General features: G+C 45.7%; 1 protein-coding gene across 1 annotated transcript in view; it reads right to left on the bottom strand.

The window, feature by feature from the left end:
- The window catches only part of CFAP251 (cilia and flagella associated protein 251), a 159,903-nt gene that overhangs the window by 87,495 nt on the left and 52,023 nt on the right, over positions 1-20,385 (bottom strand). Inside the window, exons 8-10 of the mRNA XM_077293132.1 lie at positions 18,842-18,919; positions 18,330-18,374; positions 16,224-16,441 (exon numbers count right to left, since the gene is read on the bottom strand). Of these exons, the coding sequence (XP_077149247.1) occupies positions 16,224-16,441; positions 18,330-18,374; positions 18,842-18,919 (341 nt within the window). The remainder of the gene's footprint in view (positions 1-16,223; positions 16,442-18,329; positions 18,375-18,841; positions 18,920-20,385) is intronic.

Below are 20,385 nucleotides of genomic sequence, written 5' to 3'. Positions count from 1 at the left end.
GGGGCTCCTCGGCCTCCGATTTGGTTGGCGGGGCCCCTCGGCCTCCGATTTGGTGTGTGCGCTGCCTGGGGCCACTGTGCTCTGCCTGGGGCCCCATATGCTGCCTGGGGCCCCTGTGCTCTGCCTGGGGCCCCATATGCTGCCTGGGGCCCCTGTGCTCTGCCTGGGGCCCCTGTGCTCTGCCTAGGGCCCCATGTTCTGCCTGGGGCCACTGTGCTCTGCCTGGGTGTAGGACACTGGTGACGTCACTTATCTCCAGACATTAGCTCCGGACATTAGCTACGGACATTAGCTCCGGACAATAGCTCCGGACAATAGCTCCGGACAAAGCCACGGAAGTTGGCACAAATTGCAGGAAGTAGTATTCTAGGCAATTATATATTAGATATATATATATATATATATATATATATATATATATATATATATATTTTTAGCTACTGTAATATCGCTTTTTCACTTTTTTTTTTTACAACCACAAAGAACCGATGAATGAAAATATTTTTCTCGTAGTTTTCATTGGAGAGACAGAGAAAAATATTTTAAATGGATTTTAAATTGTGTTCCCCTTTCTGTGAAAATTATTTTTGTATATTGGATATTTTTTTCAATGGAACGGCTAGAAAGTATGCCTTTTCTCTACTTTATTTTTTATATTTTTATGTATTTATTTTATACACTTTTCTCCAAAAAAATGGGGATTTTCACATGTCAATACATTCTTTTTTTGTTCTTTCTTTTTTTTGCGGCATTCCCTTGTAACTAGAGCTGGTATGCAAGCCCCATATTCAAGTGAATTTCAGCCTGCAGGCTGCATGGCTGAGCTGTCTTGATTTCCTAGGATCTAGAAACTCCTGTTAACCCCTGCACCCAATAATCACATGTTCACTGGGTCCGGAGAAGGAAGCAGGGTAAGTTCTTCCTAATCTGTATAGACAAGGGATACTTCAGAGCTGTGTATACAGAGACAGAGAGTAAAAAAAAGTAAAAATAGTGATAAACTATATTTATCATTTAGGAAACAAAAATAAGGAGAATGCCTGCACCATTCAACTTGTGTGTGTGAACTTGTTCTTAAATCAAACTTTGGACTGAGCAATCAAGCCTGCAGGTACCGTGTGCTGACAAAATCAGATGCAAACATGTATATAGGAAGAAAAAGTAGTGGCACTCACCGATCCTTTAAAATCCAATATCTTTTACCCTTCGCCACGACAGCACCCCACATGAGAGAGAGAGGGATCCGCCCCATAGGAACAGGAAACCTACAGAATAAAAGGAGGCGGTCCCCTCTCCTCCTCAGTTTAGGTTTCCTGTTCCTACAGGGACCCGGCTTACCTACAGATGAAGAGGATCCCTGGGCCATGCACCCGCCTGCGTCGGTATCTGAGGGAACGGCAGGGGCTGCGGTTCCAGAAGCAGCGGCGGGGGAGCCCCTGCTTGCAGCCTCCCCCCTCGTCTGGCCAAGCATCCACGGTCCGGGTCCGGTCACCGTGGGTCCGCCCGGCACCGTGAGGACGCGCGCGCTGCTGCGGCCGGCTTAATATCCCTAGCCGCCGCATGGTGAGTGAGAGCGGCGCGTCTAACCCGGAAGTCGCGGGAGCACTTCCGGGTTGGTCCGGGGAGGCAGGAGAATGGGCGGCAGATTTAAAAATGCAGCGCTAGCGTCGGGCCGGTGTGTGTAAGATGGCTTCACCGGCCGACGATGCGCACTTGCCCGCAGTGCAACAGCGTTCTCCTAGCAAGGAGAGAAGCGCTAGGAGCAGCACAAAGAGTGGTGGTCGACCTCCAGAGAAGGGTTCTACCACCAAACGAAATCCGCCTCCAGAACCGGTACCTGTCAGCTTCACTGGGTGAGTTTTTGAAAGAGTCTCTTCCTATATGCTGATATATGATCCTCCTGTATCTTTCCTAGACTAAGAAAAGGACACACAAATCCAAGCACAAGGAATGTGCTTTATGTACGCAGCCCCTCCCGGATGATTATGTTAAAAAACTGTGTTCGGAGTGAATCATGCAAACCTTACGGCAGGAAAACATAATGACTCCATCAGATGTCAGAGCTATGATCCGGGAAGAAATGCAGGGGTTGGTGCAGACTAGTACCACCAGTACCCGTCAGCTTAGTAGGTCCAAATCTCCGGTCAGTTCACAGTCAGAGGACGTATGTATATCCTCAGGCGAAGCGGAATCCCAGCCGAGCTCATCCGAGACTGAAGGGGGACTTTGTCTTCCCAACAGCAGTGTGGACAATTTAATAAAATCTGTCAGAAGCACGATGGGGTGCTCAGATGAGAAAGAAAGTAAATCGGCTCAGGACATTATGTTCGCGGGGTTAGGACAGAGGAAACGTAGGTCCTTCCCCGTCATAAAAACTATTAAAGAAATAGTAAAAAAAGAGTGGGATAAGCAAAATAGAGGTTTTCTACCATCATCCTCTAAAAGACGCTATCCCTTCAGCGACGAGGAGCTAAATACCTGGTCGAAGGTGCCGAAGGTGGATGCCGCTGTAGCCTCCACAACCAAACAGTCGGTCTTACCGGTGGAGGATTCAGGAGTCCTGACAGACCCGCTGGACCGTAAAGCGGAAGCTTTACTAAAAAGGTCGTGGGAAGCCAACACGGGGGCGTTCAGGCCCGCCATATCTAGCACCTGCACTGCGAGGTCACTACTAGTGTGGATGGAGCAACTGGAGGAACAGATTAGAGGTAGAACTTCGAGAGAGTCAATCCTGCCGAAATTCCCTCTAATCAAAGAAGCAGTAGCATTCCTGGCTGATGCCTCTGTGGATTCGCTACGCCTAGCAGCCAGGTCAGCCGGCCTAGTGAACACAGCCCGGCGAGCACTCTGGCTAAAGAACTGGAAAGGGGACGCACAGGCCAAAGCAAAACTTTGTGCGATCCCCTGCCAGGGAGAGCTGTCATGGTTCCCAATGGCAAGGGAACGTCAGAGAACTTAAACAACAGACTAGCTCTTGGGTGATGGAATCTCGAGCTGACCGTGAGCTAAACCTACAACACAACTAACAGTGGCCGGGTGGCGTACCTACGTTTTATCCCTAGACGCCTAGCGCCAGCCGGAGGACTAACTAACCCTAATAGAGGAAAAGACAGACCTGGCTTACCTCTAGGGAAATTCCCCCAAAAAGGAGACAGAAGCCCCCCACATATATTGACGGTGAGTTCAGAGGAAAAGACATACGCAGTATGAAGGTAGGTTCAGCAAAGCGAGGTCCGCTTACTAGATAGCAAGAAGATACAATAGGGAACTTCACGGTCAGCTGAAAACCCTATTAAAATACCATCCCGAAATTACTTTAAGACTCATGTGTCAACTCATGACACCGGAGTGGCAATTTCGGCCCACAAGAGCTTCCAGCTACAGAAAAATAACATAACTGTGAACTGGAACAAAAATGCAAAACAAACTTAGGACTAAGAGTCCAACTTAGCTGATAGTAGTCTAGAAGCAGGAACATGCAACAGAAAAGCTCTGGTTACATTGATGGCCGGCACTAGAATAACTGAGCAGCAAGGCTAAATAGGATACACCCATATCCTGATGGAAACAGGTGAACAGAGAAGGTGAAGCACACAAGTCCAGTACCACCAGTGACCACCGGGGGAGCCCAAAAACCAAATTCACAACAGTACCCCCCCCTCAAGGAGGGGGCACCGAACCCTCACAAGAACCACCAGGGCGATCAGGATGAGCCCTATGAAAGGCACGGACCAAATCAGAGGCATGAACATCAGAGGCTGTCACCCAAGAATTATCCTCTTGACCGTAGCCCTTCCACTTGACCAGATACTGAAGTTTCCGTCTGGAAACACGGGAGTCCAAGATCTTCTCCACAACGTACTCCAATTCACCCTCAACCAACACCGGAGCGGGAGGCTCAACGGAAGGCACAACCGGTACCTCATACCTGCGCAATAATGACCGATGGAAGACATTATGGATAGAAAAAGATGCTGGGAGGTCCAATCGAAAGGACACGGGGTTAAGAATCTCCAAAATCTTATACGGGCCGATGAACCGAGGCTTAAACTTAGGAGAAGAAACCCTCATAGGGACAAAACGAGAAGACAACCACACCAAGTCCCCAACACGAAGACGAGGACCAACACGACGACGGCGGTTAGCAAAATGCCGAGTCTTCTCCTGGGACAACTCCAAATTGTCCACCACCTGTCCCCAAATCCGATGCAACCTATCCACCACAGTATCCACTCCAGGACAATCCGAAGACTCCACCTGACCAGAAGAAAAACGAGGATGAAACCCCGAATTGCAAAAGAAAGGAGAAACCAAAGTGGCAGAACTAGCCCGATTATTGAGGGCAAACTCCGCCAACGGCAAAAAGGCAACCCAGTTATCCTGATCCGCAGACACAAAACACCTCAAATAAGTCTCCAAGGTCTGATTAGTTCGCTCAGTCTGGCCATTAGTCTGAGGATGGAACGCAGACGAAAAAGACAAATCAATGCCCATCCTAGCACAGAACGCCCGCCAAAATCTAGACACGAACTGGGTCCCCCTGTCAGAAACGATATTCTCCGGAATACCATGCAAGCGAACCACATTTTGAAAAAACAGAGGAACCAACTCGGATGAGGAAGGCAACTTAGGCAAGGGCACCAAATGGACCATCTTTGAAAAACGGTCACACACCACCCAGATGACAGACATTTTCTGAGAAACCGGGAGATCAGAAATAAAATCCATAGAGATGTGAGTCCAAGGCCTCTTCGGAATAGGCAAAGATAACAACAATCCGCTGGCCCGAGAACAACAAGGTTTGGCCCGAGCACAAACATCACAAGACTGCACAAAAACTCGTACATCTCGAGACAGGGAAGGCCACCAGAAGGACCTAGCCACCAAATCCCTGGTACCAAAGATCCCGGGATGACCTGCCAACACAGAAGAATGAACCTCCGAGATGACTCTACTGGTCCAATCATCAGGAACAAACAGTCTACCAGGCGGGCAACGATCAGGTCTATCCGCCTGAAACTCCTGCAAAGCCCGTCGCAGGTCTGGGGAAACAGCAGATAATATCACCCCATCCTTAAGGATACCTGTAGGTTCAGAATCACCAGGGGAATCAGGCTCAAAACTCCTAGAAAGGGCATCCGCCTTCACATTTTTAGAACCTGGTAAGTATGAGACCACAAAATTAAACCGAGAGAAAAACAACGACCAGCGCGCCTGTCTAGGATTCAGGCGCCTGGCAGACTCAAGATAAATCAAATTCTTGTGATCGGTCAATACCACTACCTGATGTCTAGCCCCCTCAAGCCAATGACGCCACTCCTCAAAAGCCCACTTCATAGCCAAAAGCTCCCGATTACCAATATCATAATTTCGCTCGGCGGGCGAAAATTTTCGTGAAAAGAACGCACAAGGTCTCATCACGGAGCAGTCGGAACTTTTCTGCGACAAGACCGCCCCAGCTCCGATCTCGGAAGCATCGACCTCAACCTGAAAAGGAAGAGTAACATCAGGCTGACGCAACACAGGGGCGGAAGAAAAGCGGCGCTTAAGCTCCCGAAAGGCCTCCACAGCAGCAGGGGACCAATCAGCAACATCAGCACCCTTTTTGGTCAAATCAGTCAAAGGTTTAGCAACAACAGAAAAACCAGTTATAAATCGACGATAAAAATTAGCAAAGCCCAAAAATTTCTGAAGGCTCTTAAGAGAAGAAGGTTGCGTCCAATCACAAATAGCCCGAACCTTGACAGGATCCATCTCAATGGAAGAGGGGGAAAAAATGTACCCCAAAAAAGAAATCTTTTGAACCCCAAAAATACACTTAGAACCCTTCACACACAAGGAATTAGCCCGCAAAACCTGAAAAACCCTCCTGACCTGTTGGACATGAGAATCCCAGTCATCCGAAAAAATCAAAATATCATCCAGATACACGATCATAAATTTATCCAAATATTCACGGAAAATGTCATGCAAAAAGGACTGAAAGACTGAAGGGGCATTTGAAAGACCAAAAGGCATTACTAAATACTCAAAATGGCCCTCGGGCGTATTAAATGCGGTTTTCCACTCATCCCCCTGCTTAATTCGCACCAAATTATACGCCCCACGGAGATCAATCTTAGAGAACCACTTAGCCCCCTTTATTCGAGCAAACAAATCAGTCAGCAGTGGCAGAGGATACTGATATTTGACTGTAATTTTATTCAAGAGTCGATAATCAATACACGGCCTCAAAGAGCCATCTTTTTTAGATACAAAGAAAAAACCGGCTCCCAAGGGAGATGAAGAAGGACGAATATGTCCCTTTTCCAGGGACTCCTTAATATATTCTCGCATAGCAGCATGTTCAGGTACAGATAGATTAAATAAACGACCCTTTGGAAATTTACTGCCCGGAATCAGATCTATGGTACAATCGCAATCTCTGTGAGGAGGTAGTGAACCAAGCTTAGGCTCCTCAAAAACATCACGATAATCAGACAAAAATTCCGGAATCTCAGAGGGAATAGATGACGAAATGGAAACCAAAGGTACGTCCCCATGAGCCCCCTGACATCCCCAGCTTAACACAGACATAGCTTTCCAGTCAAGGACTGGGTTATGAGATTGTAACCATGGTAATCCGAGCACCAAAACGTCATGTAGATTGTACAACACAAGGAAGCGAATCATCTCCTGATGGTCTGGATTCATACGCATAGTCACTTGTGTCCAGTATTGTGGTTTATTACTAGCCAATGGTGTAGAGTCAATACCCTTCAGAGGTATAGGAACTTCCAGAGGCTCTAGATCAAACCCACAGCGCCTGGCAAAGGACCAATCCATTAGACTCAAAGCGGCGCCAGAGTCGACATAGGCATCCGCGGTAATTGACGATAATGAACAAATCAAGGTCACAGACAGAATAAACTTAGACTGTAAAGTGCCAATTGAAATAGACTTATCAACCTTTTTTGTACGTTTAGAGCATGCTGATATAACATGAGTTGAATCACCACAATAGAAGCACAACCCATTTTTTCGCCTAAAATTCTGCCGTTCGCTTCTGGACAGAATTCTATCACATTGCATATTTTCTGGAGCCTTCTCAGAAGACACCGCCAAATGGTGCACAGGTTTGCGCTCCCGCAAACGCCGATCAATCTGAATAGCCATTGTCATGGACTCATTCAGACCTGTAGGTGCAGGGAACCCCACCATAACATCTTTAATGGCATCAGAGAGACCCTCTCTGAAATTCGCCGCCAGGGCGCACTCATTCCACTGAGTAAGCACAGACCATTTACGAAATTTTTGGCAGTATATTTCAGCTTCATCTTGCCCTTGAGATAGGGCCATCAAGGCTTTTTCAGCCTGAATCTCTAAGTTAGGTTCCTCATAAAGCAACCCCAAAGCCAGAAAAAACGCATCCACATTGAGCAACGCAGGATCCCCGGGTGCCAATGCAAATGCCCAGTTTTGAGGGTCACCCCGCAGCAAGGAAATTACTATCTTAACCTGCTGTGCGGGATCTCCAGCGGAGCGAGATCTCAGGGAAAGAAATAATTTACAATTATTTTTGAAATTCAGGAAACGAGATCTATCCCCGGAGAAAAATTCTGGTATAGGAATTCTAGGTTCAGATATAGGAGCATGAATAACAAAATCCTGTAAATTTTGAACCTTCGTAGCAAGATTATTCAAACCTGTAACCAAACTCTGAGGATCCATTTTAATCAGGTGAGATCAGAGCCATTCAAGGATTAGAAGGAGAGAGAGAGACAAAGGCTGCAATTAGAGCAGAAATGCAACTGAGTCAACTAAAAAGCAAACTCAGAAGGAAAAAAAAAAAAAAAAAAATCTGCAGACTTCTTTCTTCTGCCAACGGTTTTAACCCTTGGCCGGCCATACTGTCATGGTTCCCAATGGCAAGGGAACGTCAGAGAACTTAAACAACAGACTAGCTCTTGGGTGATGGAATCTCGAGCTGACCGTGAGCTAAACCTACCACACAACTAACAGTGGCCGGGTGGCGTACCTACGTTTTATCCCTAGACGCCTAGCGCCAGCCGGAGGACTAACTAACCCTAATAGAGGAAAAGACAGACCTGGCTTACCTCTAGGGAAATTCCCCCAAAAAGGAGACAGAAGCCCCCCACATATATTGACGGTGAGTTCAGAGGAAAAGACATACGCAGTATGAAGGTAGGTTCAGCAAAGCGAGGTCCGCTTACTAGATAGCAAGAAGATACAATAGGGAACTTCACGGTCAGCTGAAAACCCTATTAAAATACCATCCCGAAATTACTTTAAGACTCATGTGTCAACTCATGACACCGGAGTGGCAATTTCGGCCCACAAGAGCTTCCAGCTACAGAAAAATAACATAACTGTGAACTGGAACAAAAATGCAAAACAAACTTAGGACTAAGAGTCCAACTTAGCTGATAGTAGTCTAGAAGCAGGAACATGCAACAGAAAAGCTCTGGTTACATTGATGGCCGGCACTAGAATAACTGAGCAGCAAGGCTAAATAGGATACACCCATATCCTGATGGAAACAGGTGAACAGAGAAGGTGAAGCACACAAGTCCAGTACCACCAGTGACCACCGGGGGAGCCCAAAAACCAACTTCACAACAGAGAGCCTTCAAAAGACGTCCCTTTACCAGGAACAAGCCGTTCGAACAAAGGGAGCGATGGGAGTCGAAGGACCCGAAGCAAAAAGGTGCCTTTTTTAGCGGGTCCCATAACCCGAAACGCAAATACCGATAACCAGGAGGTAGGCGGCAGATTAAAATTCTTCCTCCCCAGATGGGAACAAATAACATCCAGCCAGTGGATTCTGGACATTGTACAATACGGCCTAAAATTGGATTTTGACCGAATCCCTTGGGATTCCTTTATAGTAACATCTCCAAAAGGTCAAGACCAACAAAGGGCTCTGGAATCAGAGATCCTATCTCTTCTGTCTAAAAAAGTCCTGATAGAAGTTCCCCAGGATCAAGAAGGGAAGGGGTTCTATTCCCCTTTATTCTTGATCAATAAGCCTGATGGTTCATTTAGAACCATCATAAACCTCAAGAGATTAAACGCCTTCCTGCGTAATCATACCTTCAAAATGGAATCCATTAGTTCAACCATAAAACTCTTGTTTCCTAGGTGTGTCATGGCCGGAATAGACTTAAAGGATGCCTATTATCATCTTCCCATACATGCCGAACATCAAAAGTATCTAAGGGTAGCAGTCATCCTGGAAGGACAGGTTCGTCACTTTCAGTATGTTGCAATGCCATTTGGGCTTTCTATGGCTCCCCGCATCTTCACTAAGGTGATATTAGAAGTGATGGCTCATCTACGTCAACGAGATACCTTGATAATACCCTACCTAGATGACTTTCTAGTGGTGGGAAACTCTATGCTCCAGTGTAAAACCCGTCTATCTAATACGATCTCGTCCCTACAGGAGTTAGGTTGGATCGTCAACTTCGAAAAATCCCGGCTGAATCCAGAAACCGTCCAGACATTTCTAGGAATCCAGCTAGACTCCGTAAGTCAGAGATGCTTCCTCCCCCAGGCAAAGAAACTGACTATACAATCAAGGGTATCAGACGCAATACGCAACCCCTACATGACACTAAGGAAGGGCATGTCTTTGCTGGGGTCATTATCATCATGTATCCCTGCTGTACCATGGGCACAATTTCATACTCGTCAATTACAGTATGAGGTATTGTCGGCTCAGGGAAAAGACGGACATCTAGAAAGCAGAATAACTCTTTCCAAAGATGTCTTAGAATCACTATCCTGGTGGCTAGACATGGACCACCTCTCAGAGGGTGTGCCATGGATAATAGACCCGTCTAAAATAATTACCACCGACGCCAGCCCTATTGGGTGGGGAGCACATATGAAAGACAGTCTGGCCCAAGATACTTGGGACCAGGCAGAATTGTCATGTTCCTCCAATTGGAAGGAGTTAAAAGCGGTAGAATATGCCTTAAATCACTTTCTTCCGCAGATTCAAGGAGCAAATGTAAGAATTTACTCGGACAATTCCACCACAGTGGCATATGTGAACCGTCAGGGTGGTACAAGGTCAGGAAGTCTAATGACCATAGCTGCAGACATCTTCCAGCTGGCAGAGACTCATCTAACATCCCTAACAGCCCTGCACATCAGAGGTGTAGAGAACATCAGGGCAGACTACCTCAGCCGAAACGAGGTACGTCAAGGGGAATGGACCTTAAACAGATCCATATTCAGTATGATAACAGAATCATGGGGGATACCACAAATCGACCTATTTGCCACAAGAGACAACCGGCAAGTAAGAAGGTTCGCTTCCCTGAACGCCATGGATCACCCAGATATGTTGGACTCTCTCCACCATCCTTGGAGGTTCCAGCTGGCATACGCCTTTCCTCCGATGTCTCTGATTCCACTAGTGATCAGAAAAATCAGGAGGGAACAAGCAAGAGTGATCCTCATTGCACCATTCTGGCCGAAAAGACCATGGTTCTCTTGTCTCCAGACCATGTGCCTATGCGATCCATGGATTCTCCCATCAGACAAGAAACTGCTGTCCCAAGGCCCCTTTTTCCACCCGCAAGTGAAAGGTCTTCACTTGACAGCGTGGAATTTGAGAGGCAACTACTAAGATCAAGAGGGTTCTCAGCAGAACTAGTAAACACCCTCTTATTGAGCAGGAAAAGATCTACCACCCTGATATATAGTAGGGTATGGAATAAATTCTTAGACTTTTACATGGTACCGTTCACTAAGCAAGTTCCAGTCACACCTATTCTAGAGTTCTTGCAAAAAGGCCGAGAGTTGGGGTTATCTGTAAATACCTTAAGAGTTCAGGTCTCGGCATTAGGAGCCCTATATGGATGCAATATAGCAGCTAATTGGTGGATCTCCAGATTCATAAAATCTTGTGATCGTAGTAAACCGGTCCATATTCCCCGTCTACCTCCGTGGGATTTAAATCTAGTACTAGAGGCCTTAACCAGCTCCCCATTTGAGCCACTAGATTCAATACCTTTAAAAGTCCTGACATATAAAGTAGCCCTCTTGGTAGCCCTAACCTCAGCTAGACGGGTTAGCGACATCCAGGCCCTATCAGTAGACCCACCCTTCTTACTGATATTCCATGATCGGATAATCCTAAAACCAGACCCCTCATACCTCCCTAAGGTAGCGTCCACCTACCACAGGTCCCAAGAGATATTTCTCCCTTCCTTTTTTGATTCACCTGTAACTCCAGAACAGCATAAATTCCACACCTTAGATGTCAGAAGAGCCATCCTGACCTATATAGAAAGGTGTCAGACATGGAGGGAGAGTAGGGCTCTGTTTATCTCCTTTCAGGGCCACAAGAAAGGACATGGGGTCACGAGAGCTACCACATCTCGATGGATCAGAGATGCTATCTGCTTGGCCTATACGTCAAAAGGCGAGATTCCTCCAGCGGGTATTAAAGCGCACTCAACACGAGCCATGGCTTCCTCCTGGGCGGAACAAGCGGATGTACCGATCCATTTAATATGTAAGGCCGCAACTTGGTCTACACCTTCTACCTTTTACAACCATTAGAGACTTGATCTATCTACATCTTCTGATCTGACCTTTGGTAGAGCTGTTCTTAATACAGTAATCCCACCCAAATAATGAATCTCTGAAAATCTCTCATGTGGGGTGCTGTCGTGGCGAAGGGTAAAAAGCCGGATTACTCACCGGTAATGCTCTTTTAATGAGTCCACGACAGCACCCATTTACTACCCTCCCTAAGTTATGCACAGCTCTTCCTTTTAAATTCACAAATAATGGTTGTATAGAGTTTAAGTTATTTTGCTGAATAAGAATTAATACTAAAGCTTTTGCGGTTCCCTTTTTGTACTCTGTGTAAACTAAACTGAGGAGGAGAGGGGACCGCCTCCTTTTATTCTGTAGGTTTCCTGTTCCTATGGGGCGGATCCCTCTCTCTCTCATGTGGGGTGCTGTCGTGGACTCATTAAAAGAGCATTACCGGTGAGTAATCCGGCTTTTTTTCTTTATTCTTTCTTCCTATATACATGTTTATCTTTTATCTGGGAAGTCTGGCTGTGTTGAATAGTCGGATTCCTTACCCCACAACTACACAATGTTGTGAAAGCTGCTTAGACTGCATTGATGTTTTAGAACGTCAATGCAGAGCTAAGAGTGAACTGCCCACATGTTTATAGTCTATGGGCAGTCCTGAAGTAGTTAATATTGCTTTGCCTGGATAAACAAAAGACATAGTTACTTACTGGTAACGGGATTTCTCAGAGGCCATGACAGCACCAAGGACAGGAAACCTACAGATAAAAAAGGCAGTACCCTCTCCCTTGCATCAGTTGGCTTACAGAGCACAAGAGGACCTCCAGGTTATTACAATAACAAACATTTTAACCATAATACGTAAAAGCAAAGACCCTGTGACCTATACATAAATCACACGCAAACAAGAGTGTTCTCAACCAAACATGATGGAACTGACTTTAAGTGTGCTGTCATGGGCGCTGAGAAATCCTGTTAGTAAGTAACTATGTCTTTCTCCCTTTCTATCTAAGGGAAGGACAACAGCCTGAAGAATCCTTTTCCCAAAGGTTAGATCAGAAGAAGAGAATAGGTCCAGTTGATAGTGATTCTAAAAGGTAGAAGGAGATGACCAAGTAGCAGCCTTACAGGTCTGTTCTTTGGAGACCTCAGACTTTTCCGCCCAGGAGGTTGCCACCGCTCTCGTAGAATGAGATCTCAATCCCTCCAGGGCGACATTCCCACTGGACGAGTAGGCCAACAAGATCGAATTGCTTATCCACCTTGCCAAGGTGGTTTTTGAGGCCTTGAGATGTTTCCTGGGCCCCTGAAAAAATATACAGAGACCTACCTGGATTGGAATTGCGATGTCCTTATCACCTGAAACGTAATTTTTTCCCTTTTGTCTTCCGGGAGGCGACACTCCTGATTTTGGGAGTCTAGTATAAGCCCCAGGAACTCCTGTACCTTTTTTTGGCTCGATCTTTCATTTTTTTAAGATTAAAACCCATCCTAAGTTTATTAAAGAGGTCATAACTCTGTCCAGTTGAGCTTTGCAGTGTTGGACCGAGTTGCCTATCACTAGGAAGTTGTACAGGTAAGGAACAATCAAGATGTCCTGTTCCATCAGGTGTGCCATTGCTTTCGCCACCAGCTTAATAAACACTCCAGGGGCCACCGCCAAGCCGAAAGGGAGGACTCTGTACTGAAACAATCTGATTTCCATTGCTATGGAGACCACTACCCTGAAGAACTTCTTTGTGTATGGGAATGTGATAATAGGCATCCTTCAGGACCAGGACTGTCATAAAACAATCTGGAAACAAGATTTTGACAGTTGTTTTTATTGACTTCATCTTGAAAGTTTGAGTCTTTAGTGACTTGTTCAGTTTTTTTCAGGTTTATTATTGTCCTGAAAGATCCGTCTGGTTTCTTCACCAGAAACAATGGGGAGTAGAATCCTCCAGGGGCGGATCTCCTGGAGGATAGCTTTGTCCACTAGATTCCACACTTTCTGATCCACGGCCCGTTGTTCTTCTGGAGAGGACCGTAGAGGAGTTACCTCGAAATTTGGGACGGAGAATGAGAGGAATTCTATCTTTAGGTCTGACTTTATTAGGCTCGGTAACCAGGAACTCCTGGAAATCTATTCCTAGGCCGAGAGAAAAAGAGAATCTTCCCCCCATCTGGGAAAAACCATCACTGAGAGAGCTTCTGATCCTGAGAGGAACCTCCAAAGAGAAACACTCTGCTCTTCCCATCTGTTTTGCTCTCTTGGGGGTCTTCTATGAAAATCTTTTTTTACTTCGAAAAAACTTCTTATATGTGGGAATAGGCAGGCTGGGAAATCCCTTTTTCTTATCCCCTGCTTTCTGAAGAATGTCATCTAATGTTGACCCGAAGAGAAAATTACCTTCATAGGCGATGGAACATAATTTTGATTTTGTTTGGACATCCCCAGGCCAACATTTAAGCCAGAGAGTTCTAAGGGTTGTGTTGGAGAAGGATGCGGATTTGGCCACCAGTCTAACTGAATTAGCTGATGAGTCAGACAGAAAAGCAGCAGCCCACGCATTAAGGGAATAGACTCTAGTTTTGTATCCCTAGATTGCCTATCCCAGAGCTGCTTCTCTAATTGGTCTAACCAAATCATTAAAGACCTAACTGTGCAGGTTGCTGTTATAGCAGGTCTTAAACTGCCCCTGACACTTCCTAGGTACCCCTTAAGGAAGGAATCTGCTCTTTTGTCTTGTGGATCCTTCAATACTCCCATGTTCTCAAAGGGAAGGATAACTTTTTTGTAAGCCTTAGCAACAGCTAGGTCTAACTTTGGGGCTTTATCCCAGGACTAGGATGCTAGATCATCAAAAGGATATTTCCTATTGAGGGACGGCACAGAGGAGTTTTTTCTTGCGGATCTATTCCATTCCTTCTTAGTTAGAGATTGTATATTCTCATTAAAAGGAAATGACCTACGCTTCTTTTGTCCAAGTCCCCCAAACATAATATCCTGCACTGATTTTTCTGGTCAAGCATCCATCATTCCCATCGTGGCCCTTACAGCCTTGACCAGACCATCTATTTCTTCTAATGGAAAACAATGGCGCCTTCCCATCTCTTCCTCTGAGGATGAAGAAGAGTGCGACGAACCCGAGTCTCTCTGTTCTTCCTCTGGACTATAGGTCCCAGATTCCAGGCACCTCCTGCTGGTCTTTTATATCTTAATACTACCCCCCTGGGAGAGGGATTTAAATGCGCTTTCAACCTACGACCTGATTACGGATGTTCAATCGGAGGCAAAATTTGGGGTCTCCTCACATAGCACTTGTTCTATGCAAGATTTTTTCCCCAGGTTACGGGTAAATCCTTGTTACAAATTGGGCAACTCCGGGGCTTGGTCTTAGCCAAGCATTTTCCTCCCTAAATAAATAAGAAAAAGGGGGACCCCAATTACAAAGTGAACTTCCACAAAGATCACTCCCCAATCAGATGTAGCCACGGGTACCGGTTCAAAAGGAGGAATGAGATCTACTGATGGGCCTCTGGAAACTGGAGATTTATCCACCTTGCCGGAGCGTGTGTTCTGTGGGGTGGAATGGCTGCCGGAATATCCACTCCGCCGGGATGAAGGTTCATGCTGTCACATCTCCTTCCTCTGTCTCCCTGTATGCTGCTGCTGCTTCTGTGGTGGTTCACCATCCTGTGCCTCCATTCCTATAGGTGATTGCCTATGCTGCAGGAAGTGTCTTACCACGCTCCCATTTTAACGCAAGCAGCGCCTGTACAACACTTCTTCTGGTTTTCTAGCAGTAAGTTCCTTCCGGTCATGTGACCCGCCGGCCACGTCATCAGGGGGCAACTCCGGTGCGTCCCTGCGTATGCGCATAACTGGACGCCTGGAAGCCAGCACTGAAGCATAGTGCTACAAATGTGCCCCTCCCCCCGCACACCCTGAAAGGCCCTTGGCCCCAGTGGTGGAGGCTTCAGGACACTGCACCAGCCGCGGCAAGGGCATTCCCGCTGCTAGGTACCGGTCTGGTCAAGCCTGGACTCCATTCTTCAGTCAGTCTTCTTTCTTCAGGTACACACCATAACTGAAAGATTTCCTGTCAAGGACAGGAAACCAACTGATGCAAGGGAGAGGTACCACCCTTTTAATCTGTACATTTCCTGTCCTTCCTTGAAGGGCGGATGCCCTCTCTCCGTGGTGCTGTCATGGAGGAAGGAGAAAATGGCCTTTACACTCTAAAGGTTTGCAAGCGACATGGTCCTTTCATTCTGTTCATCAGGGAAGGTCCTGGAGACTTTGGCATCACAATCATGCACGGATGGATCAATGATCAATAGAAAAATTCAGAAATATTCATGAATACAAATTATGCTACTATCACTATGTGGTCTTTCATTTCTAATCATGTTTAGCTTCCATATTATATTGCAATTTTGTATTAGATACTAATGCCAGATTATCAGACAGAAATTGTCTTTAGCTTTAGCTTACAGACTGCTAAATATTTTTTGATTATTAGAAATTCTCTCTAGTTTTAGCTTACAGACTGCTAAATATTTTTAATTAAAACTACTCTGTAGAAGCTGAACGGAAAAAGCTGAACATCAGGGCGTCTGTTATGGTGACTGAATGTCGGCAGTTACTAGAGTGTGTTAATAAATTAATTCATTACCTGTCATGGGTAGTGAGCACAGTAATGGCATCTTTCTGCAGATGCATCAACTTTAAAGCTTTCTTATTATGTGGCTTTATGGGAGACTTTGTTCTGATCAATGGGGGATTGGTGGTCTCCCAGACAACCAGTTTCCCTGCAGATGTAGCTGTCAAGGATCTTACATTGCGGAAATCAAAAACCGATTGGCTGAAAGCTCCCACGGCTTTGTTAAACGTCTGCAAAAAAATGGATTTTAGGGTTAAAATACAGTTGCCAGTGTGAGAGAACATAGCAGGTTAACTGCATGGGGAGGAAGCAGTGAATGGGGGGAGATGCAGAAGCGAATCAGGACAATGTAGAATAGGTTAGAATAAAGTAGAACAGACAATAAAAAGGAATTACAGGAAAAAGCCGTCAGAAAGTGTTCACAATTCACAGCAATGCCACCAAAGATACAAACATCTTCTCCAAAGCCCCATGTAAATTTACAGATGGGTTATGGGCACTGCTAATAGCAGAGCTGCTTATTTTCCAGAACTCCTAATGGAAAGCAACACTATGTTTACTAGGCTGGAGGGAAAACTACAAGGCTGTAGACCACCTTTTCTTCGCCTTTACAGGAATGATGCACATAGGGGTACACATATTGGGCACAAGAGTTGTGGTAGTAACCTTAAAGCATACACCAACACCTGGGGGAGACACAAGACCAGCCATTCTCGCGTCAGTCTTGATGAGGGGGGGGCGATTTGGAGCAGACGCTCCTGATTCATTAATAGGTTCATGCCTCTTCATGAATCAGGCAAGACGTATAATGCCATACACCAATGTGTGCGCCATAAGATTTGTGGTGTAGCGAACGCAGCCACTAGTCAAGAATCTGACGACTTAGTATAAGCTGGGGCGAGAATGGCGTGAACATGGTAATAGTCGCATTTTGTTTTTAAACACAAAATCATAATTGCACAACAAATAAGACTTTTCAAAGCTTTTTTTCACCAGAAATCTGTGAGAACAGATTTGATGAATGTAGGATTCCCAAAGAGACACATATATGTATAAAGTGTCTGTTTTTTTTTTGTTTGTTTTTTCAGTAGAAACAAAATAGATAATATTTACCAGATGTGCAAAATTCAAGAAATGTTTACATGCCTGATACAATTTTCAGATATATGAGAACGCACCCCTATTCCTGTGGAGTGAATAGGGTAATATATTCACCAAGATCTGCACACTGTGCCCATACACTATTAATCGATTTCACATGAATGCTTGTTATTCCTCCTGATGCCCCCCCAACAACGATGCATGCTCAGTTCAGCCGGGCATCCATGTGTTCTGAATGGGGAGAAAGGAGTAGCTGCTTCCAGAGATCAGGGCCGGATGCTTACCTTCCCTGTCGCCAAAAAAAATCAGGGATTACCGTAACCCTTCTTTACCACAGCATCATTTTTCAAGTGGTCATGAGGCCCCCCCATACACATATAGTCAGACAGTTCTGCCAAAATCAGCATGTTTGGCCGACTTCGACTTTGCTCTAATGTGTAAAGGTTCTTTTAAAGGGAATCTGTCACCAGATTTTTGCTACCCAATCTGAGAGCAGTGTGATATTGGGGCAGAGACCCTGATTCCAGTCATGTATCCCTTACTGGGCTGAATGCCGAGATAGATCTTGGTGAAATCACTATTTTTGTGCAGCAGATCTACCAGTTCTCTGAATGCTGATCTTGATATAACCCCGCCCACACTACTGATTGGCAGCTTTCTTTGTACTCTGTGCATAGGCAGAAAGTGGCCAATCAGTGGTGGGGCGGGGTTATACAGAGCTCATTAATATGGAGGACTACAAGGCAGTGATAATCTCCTGCTGATACAATAGTGATTTTATGAAAACTACAGCAAGCAGCTCAGTAAGTGACACATTTCTGGAATCAAGGTATCTGCCTCTCCATCATGCTTCTCTCAGATTAAGTGGCAAACACTTTGTGACAAATTATCTGTTTCATTAGGTACCTACAAGTATCAGTTTTAGAGGAACTGAACCCTGCATCACTTGAACAGTGACTGGGCTCCATTTCCAGGCATTTAAATTAATCATTAAATATTTAAAGAAAATCAACTCACCTTGTCATTCAGCGGAGGAGCAACATACTCCAGGTTACAATTATCCTGTTAAGAAAAGAAAACTGGACAGATCATATCAAATTGTTCCTTTTACATAGAACAAATTAATTACAGTCATCAGTAATTAATCACAACTACAACAAAGGATACAAGATACAGCTGATTGCAGCAACCACAAGCATTACAGTTTTTAGATGCCTTTTGAAAACAGCAATCTCATTGGTTGTTACAGGCATCTCCACTTGCAGGTGTCTGTCGGCCCATGGATGGCGGCTTCAGGGTCTGTAGACCCCAAACCATAACATTGTTGAGTTGTGGTAAAATTGGGCATTACTGTAACTCATGTGAGACGGATATGATTTCCTATGAAGGAAAAAGTTACCGAAAGTTTTCCCCATACCAAAGCTGAGTATCCCATTATTTTACTAGGACTCGGGGGCGACCAAATGTTACCATAAAGCCCTAGGCTCAGTGATCGCACAGACACACTGGACACATAAAATCTTACTTACCCAGGAATAAAATATGACTTGTGTGTCACTGTTGGTGATCAGCTGCGTCTCGTCTTCGGGATTAAAAATAATGTATTTCTGAAAAGAGAGAAAATAGTTTTAAGATTGTAAATATCCATATTTTATAGAGTTCTAATTTTCGGGGAAATAAATAAAAGACTTTTTCCATTACAATGTGTTGACCACAGTAACAAAAGGGTTCAAGAGCCAAGATTGGAGTGTACTCTGATCCAGGTAACTGTCAGGAGGACGCTGTAGGTTCAGGAGCAATGCCTCTCACCAGGGTCAGCACTCGGGCAAGTACCGGGTCCTGGACAAAGGGGGGCTCTCCATCGGGGCCGCTCCCCCCAGCAGCTGTGCTTTGCAGGGCTGCCGACGCTGTTTGAGCCATCACTTCAACAGACATGGCCGCTGCAGTGCACTGTGCAGCTGTGTCTGCTAGTAATGACGTGGCCGGGCCGACACACAAGCAAAATTAAAGGCGCAGTGCTGACTCATTACTAGCCGACACAGCTGCACAGTGCACTGCATGCACCCATGTTTGTTTAAGTGACAGCAATCAAGCAGCGCGCCCTGCACAGCCACATGCCAGAGGAGCTGGGAGACAAGCCGGGGCCAGGTGAGCGAGACTTGTTTCCTGCTTCCCCATATTACAAAATATTTCAAATTTGTCTGTATATCTGTTGCATGTATGATGTGTATGTCAGGGTGTATGACTGTGTATATATTTATGTCTGTTTCTATCTGTTTTTGTGAATTTATCTTCAAATATGTATGTGTACGTATCTGTGTATATTTGTTTAGGTGCATGTCTGCCTGTCTGCGTACCATGTGTATATGTGCATGTCTGCACACCGTGTATACATGTCTGCGTACTGTATGTGTGTGAATGTCTGCGTACTGTGTATGTGTGCATGTCAATACTGTGTGTGTGTGTGTGCACGCATATCTGCGTACTGTGTGTGCGCGCATGTCTGCGTACTGTGTGTGCACACATGTCTGCGTACTGTGTGTGTGCGCGTGCATGTCTGCGTACTGTGTGTGTGCACGCATGTCTGCGTACTGTGTGCGCGCGCACATGTCTGTATACTGTATGTGTGGACACGCATGTCTGTATACTGTGTGCGCATGTCTGCGTACTATGTGTGTGGGTGCGCATGTCTGTGTACTGTGTGCGCGCGCATGTCTGTATACTGTGTGTGTGCGCGCGCATGTCTGTATACTGTGTGTGTGGGAGTGTATGTCTGTATACTGTGTGCATGTCTGCGTACTGTGTGTGTGTGCATGTCAATACTGTGTGTGTGTGCACGCATATCTGCGTACTGTGTGTGCGCGCATGTCTGCGTACTGTGTGTGTGCACACATGTCTGCGTACTGTGTGTGTGCGCGTGCATGTCTGCGTACTGTGTGTGTGCGCGCATGTCTGCGTACTGTGTGTGCGCGCGCGCATGTCTGTACCCTGTGTGCGAGCGCACATGTCTGTATACTGTATGTGTGGACACGCATGTCTGTATACTGTGTGCGCATGTCTGCGTACTATGTGT

This window comes from Ranitomeya variabilis, chromosome 1 (genome assembly GCF_051348905.1).
Source record: "Ranitomeya variabilis isolate aRanVar5 chromosome 1, aRanVar5.hap1, whole genome shotgun sequence".
In the NCBI taxonomy this organism is placed as follows: domain Eukaryota; kingdom Metazoa; phylum Chordata; class Amphibia; order Anura; family Dendrobatidae; genus Ranitomeya; species Ranitomeya variabilis.
Note: the sequence above shows the minus strand (reverse complement) of the source record. Positions and strands in the feature narration are given on the sequence as shown.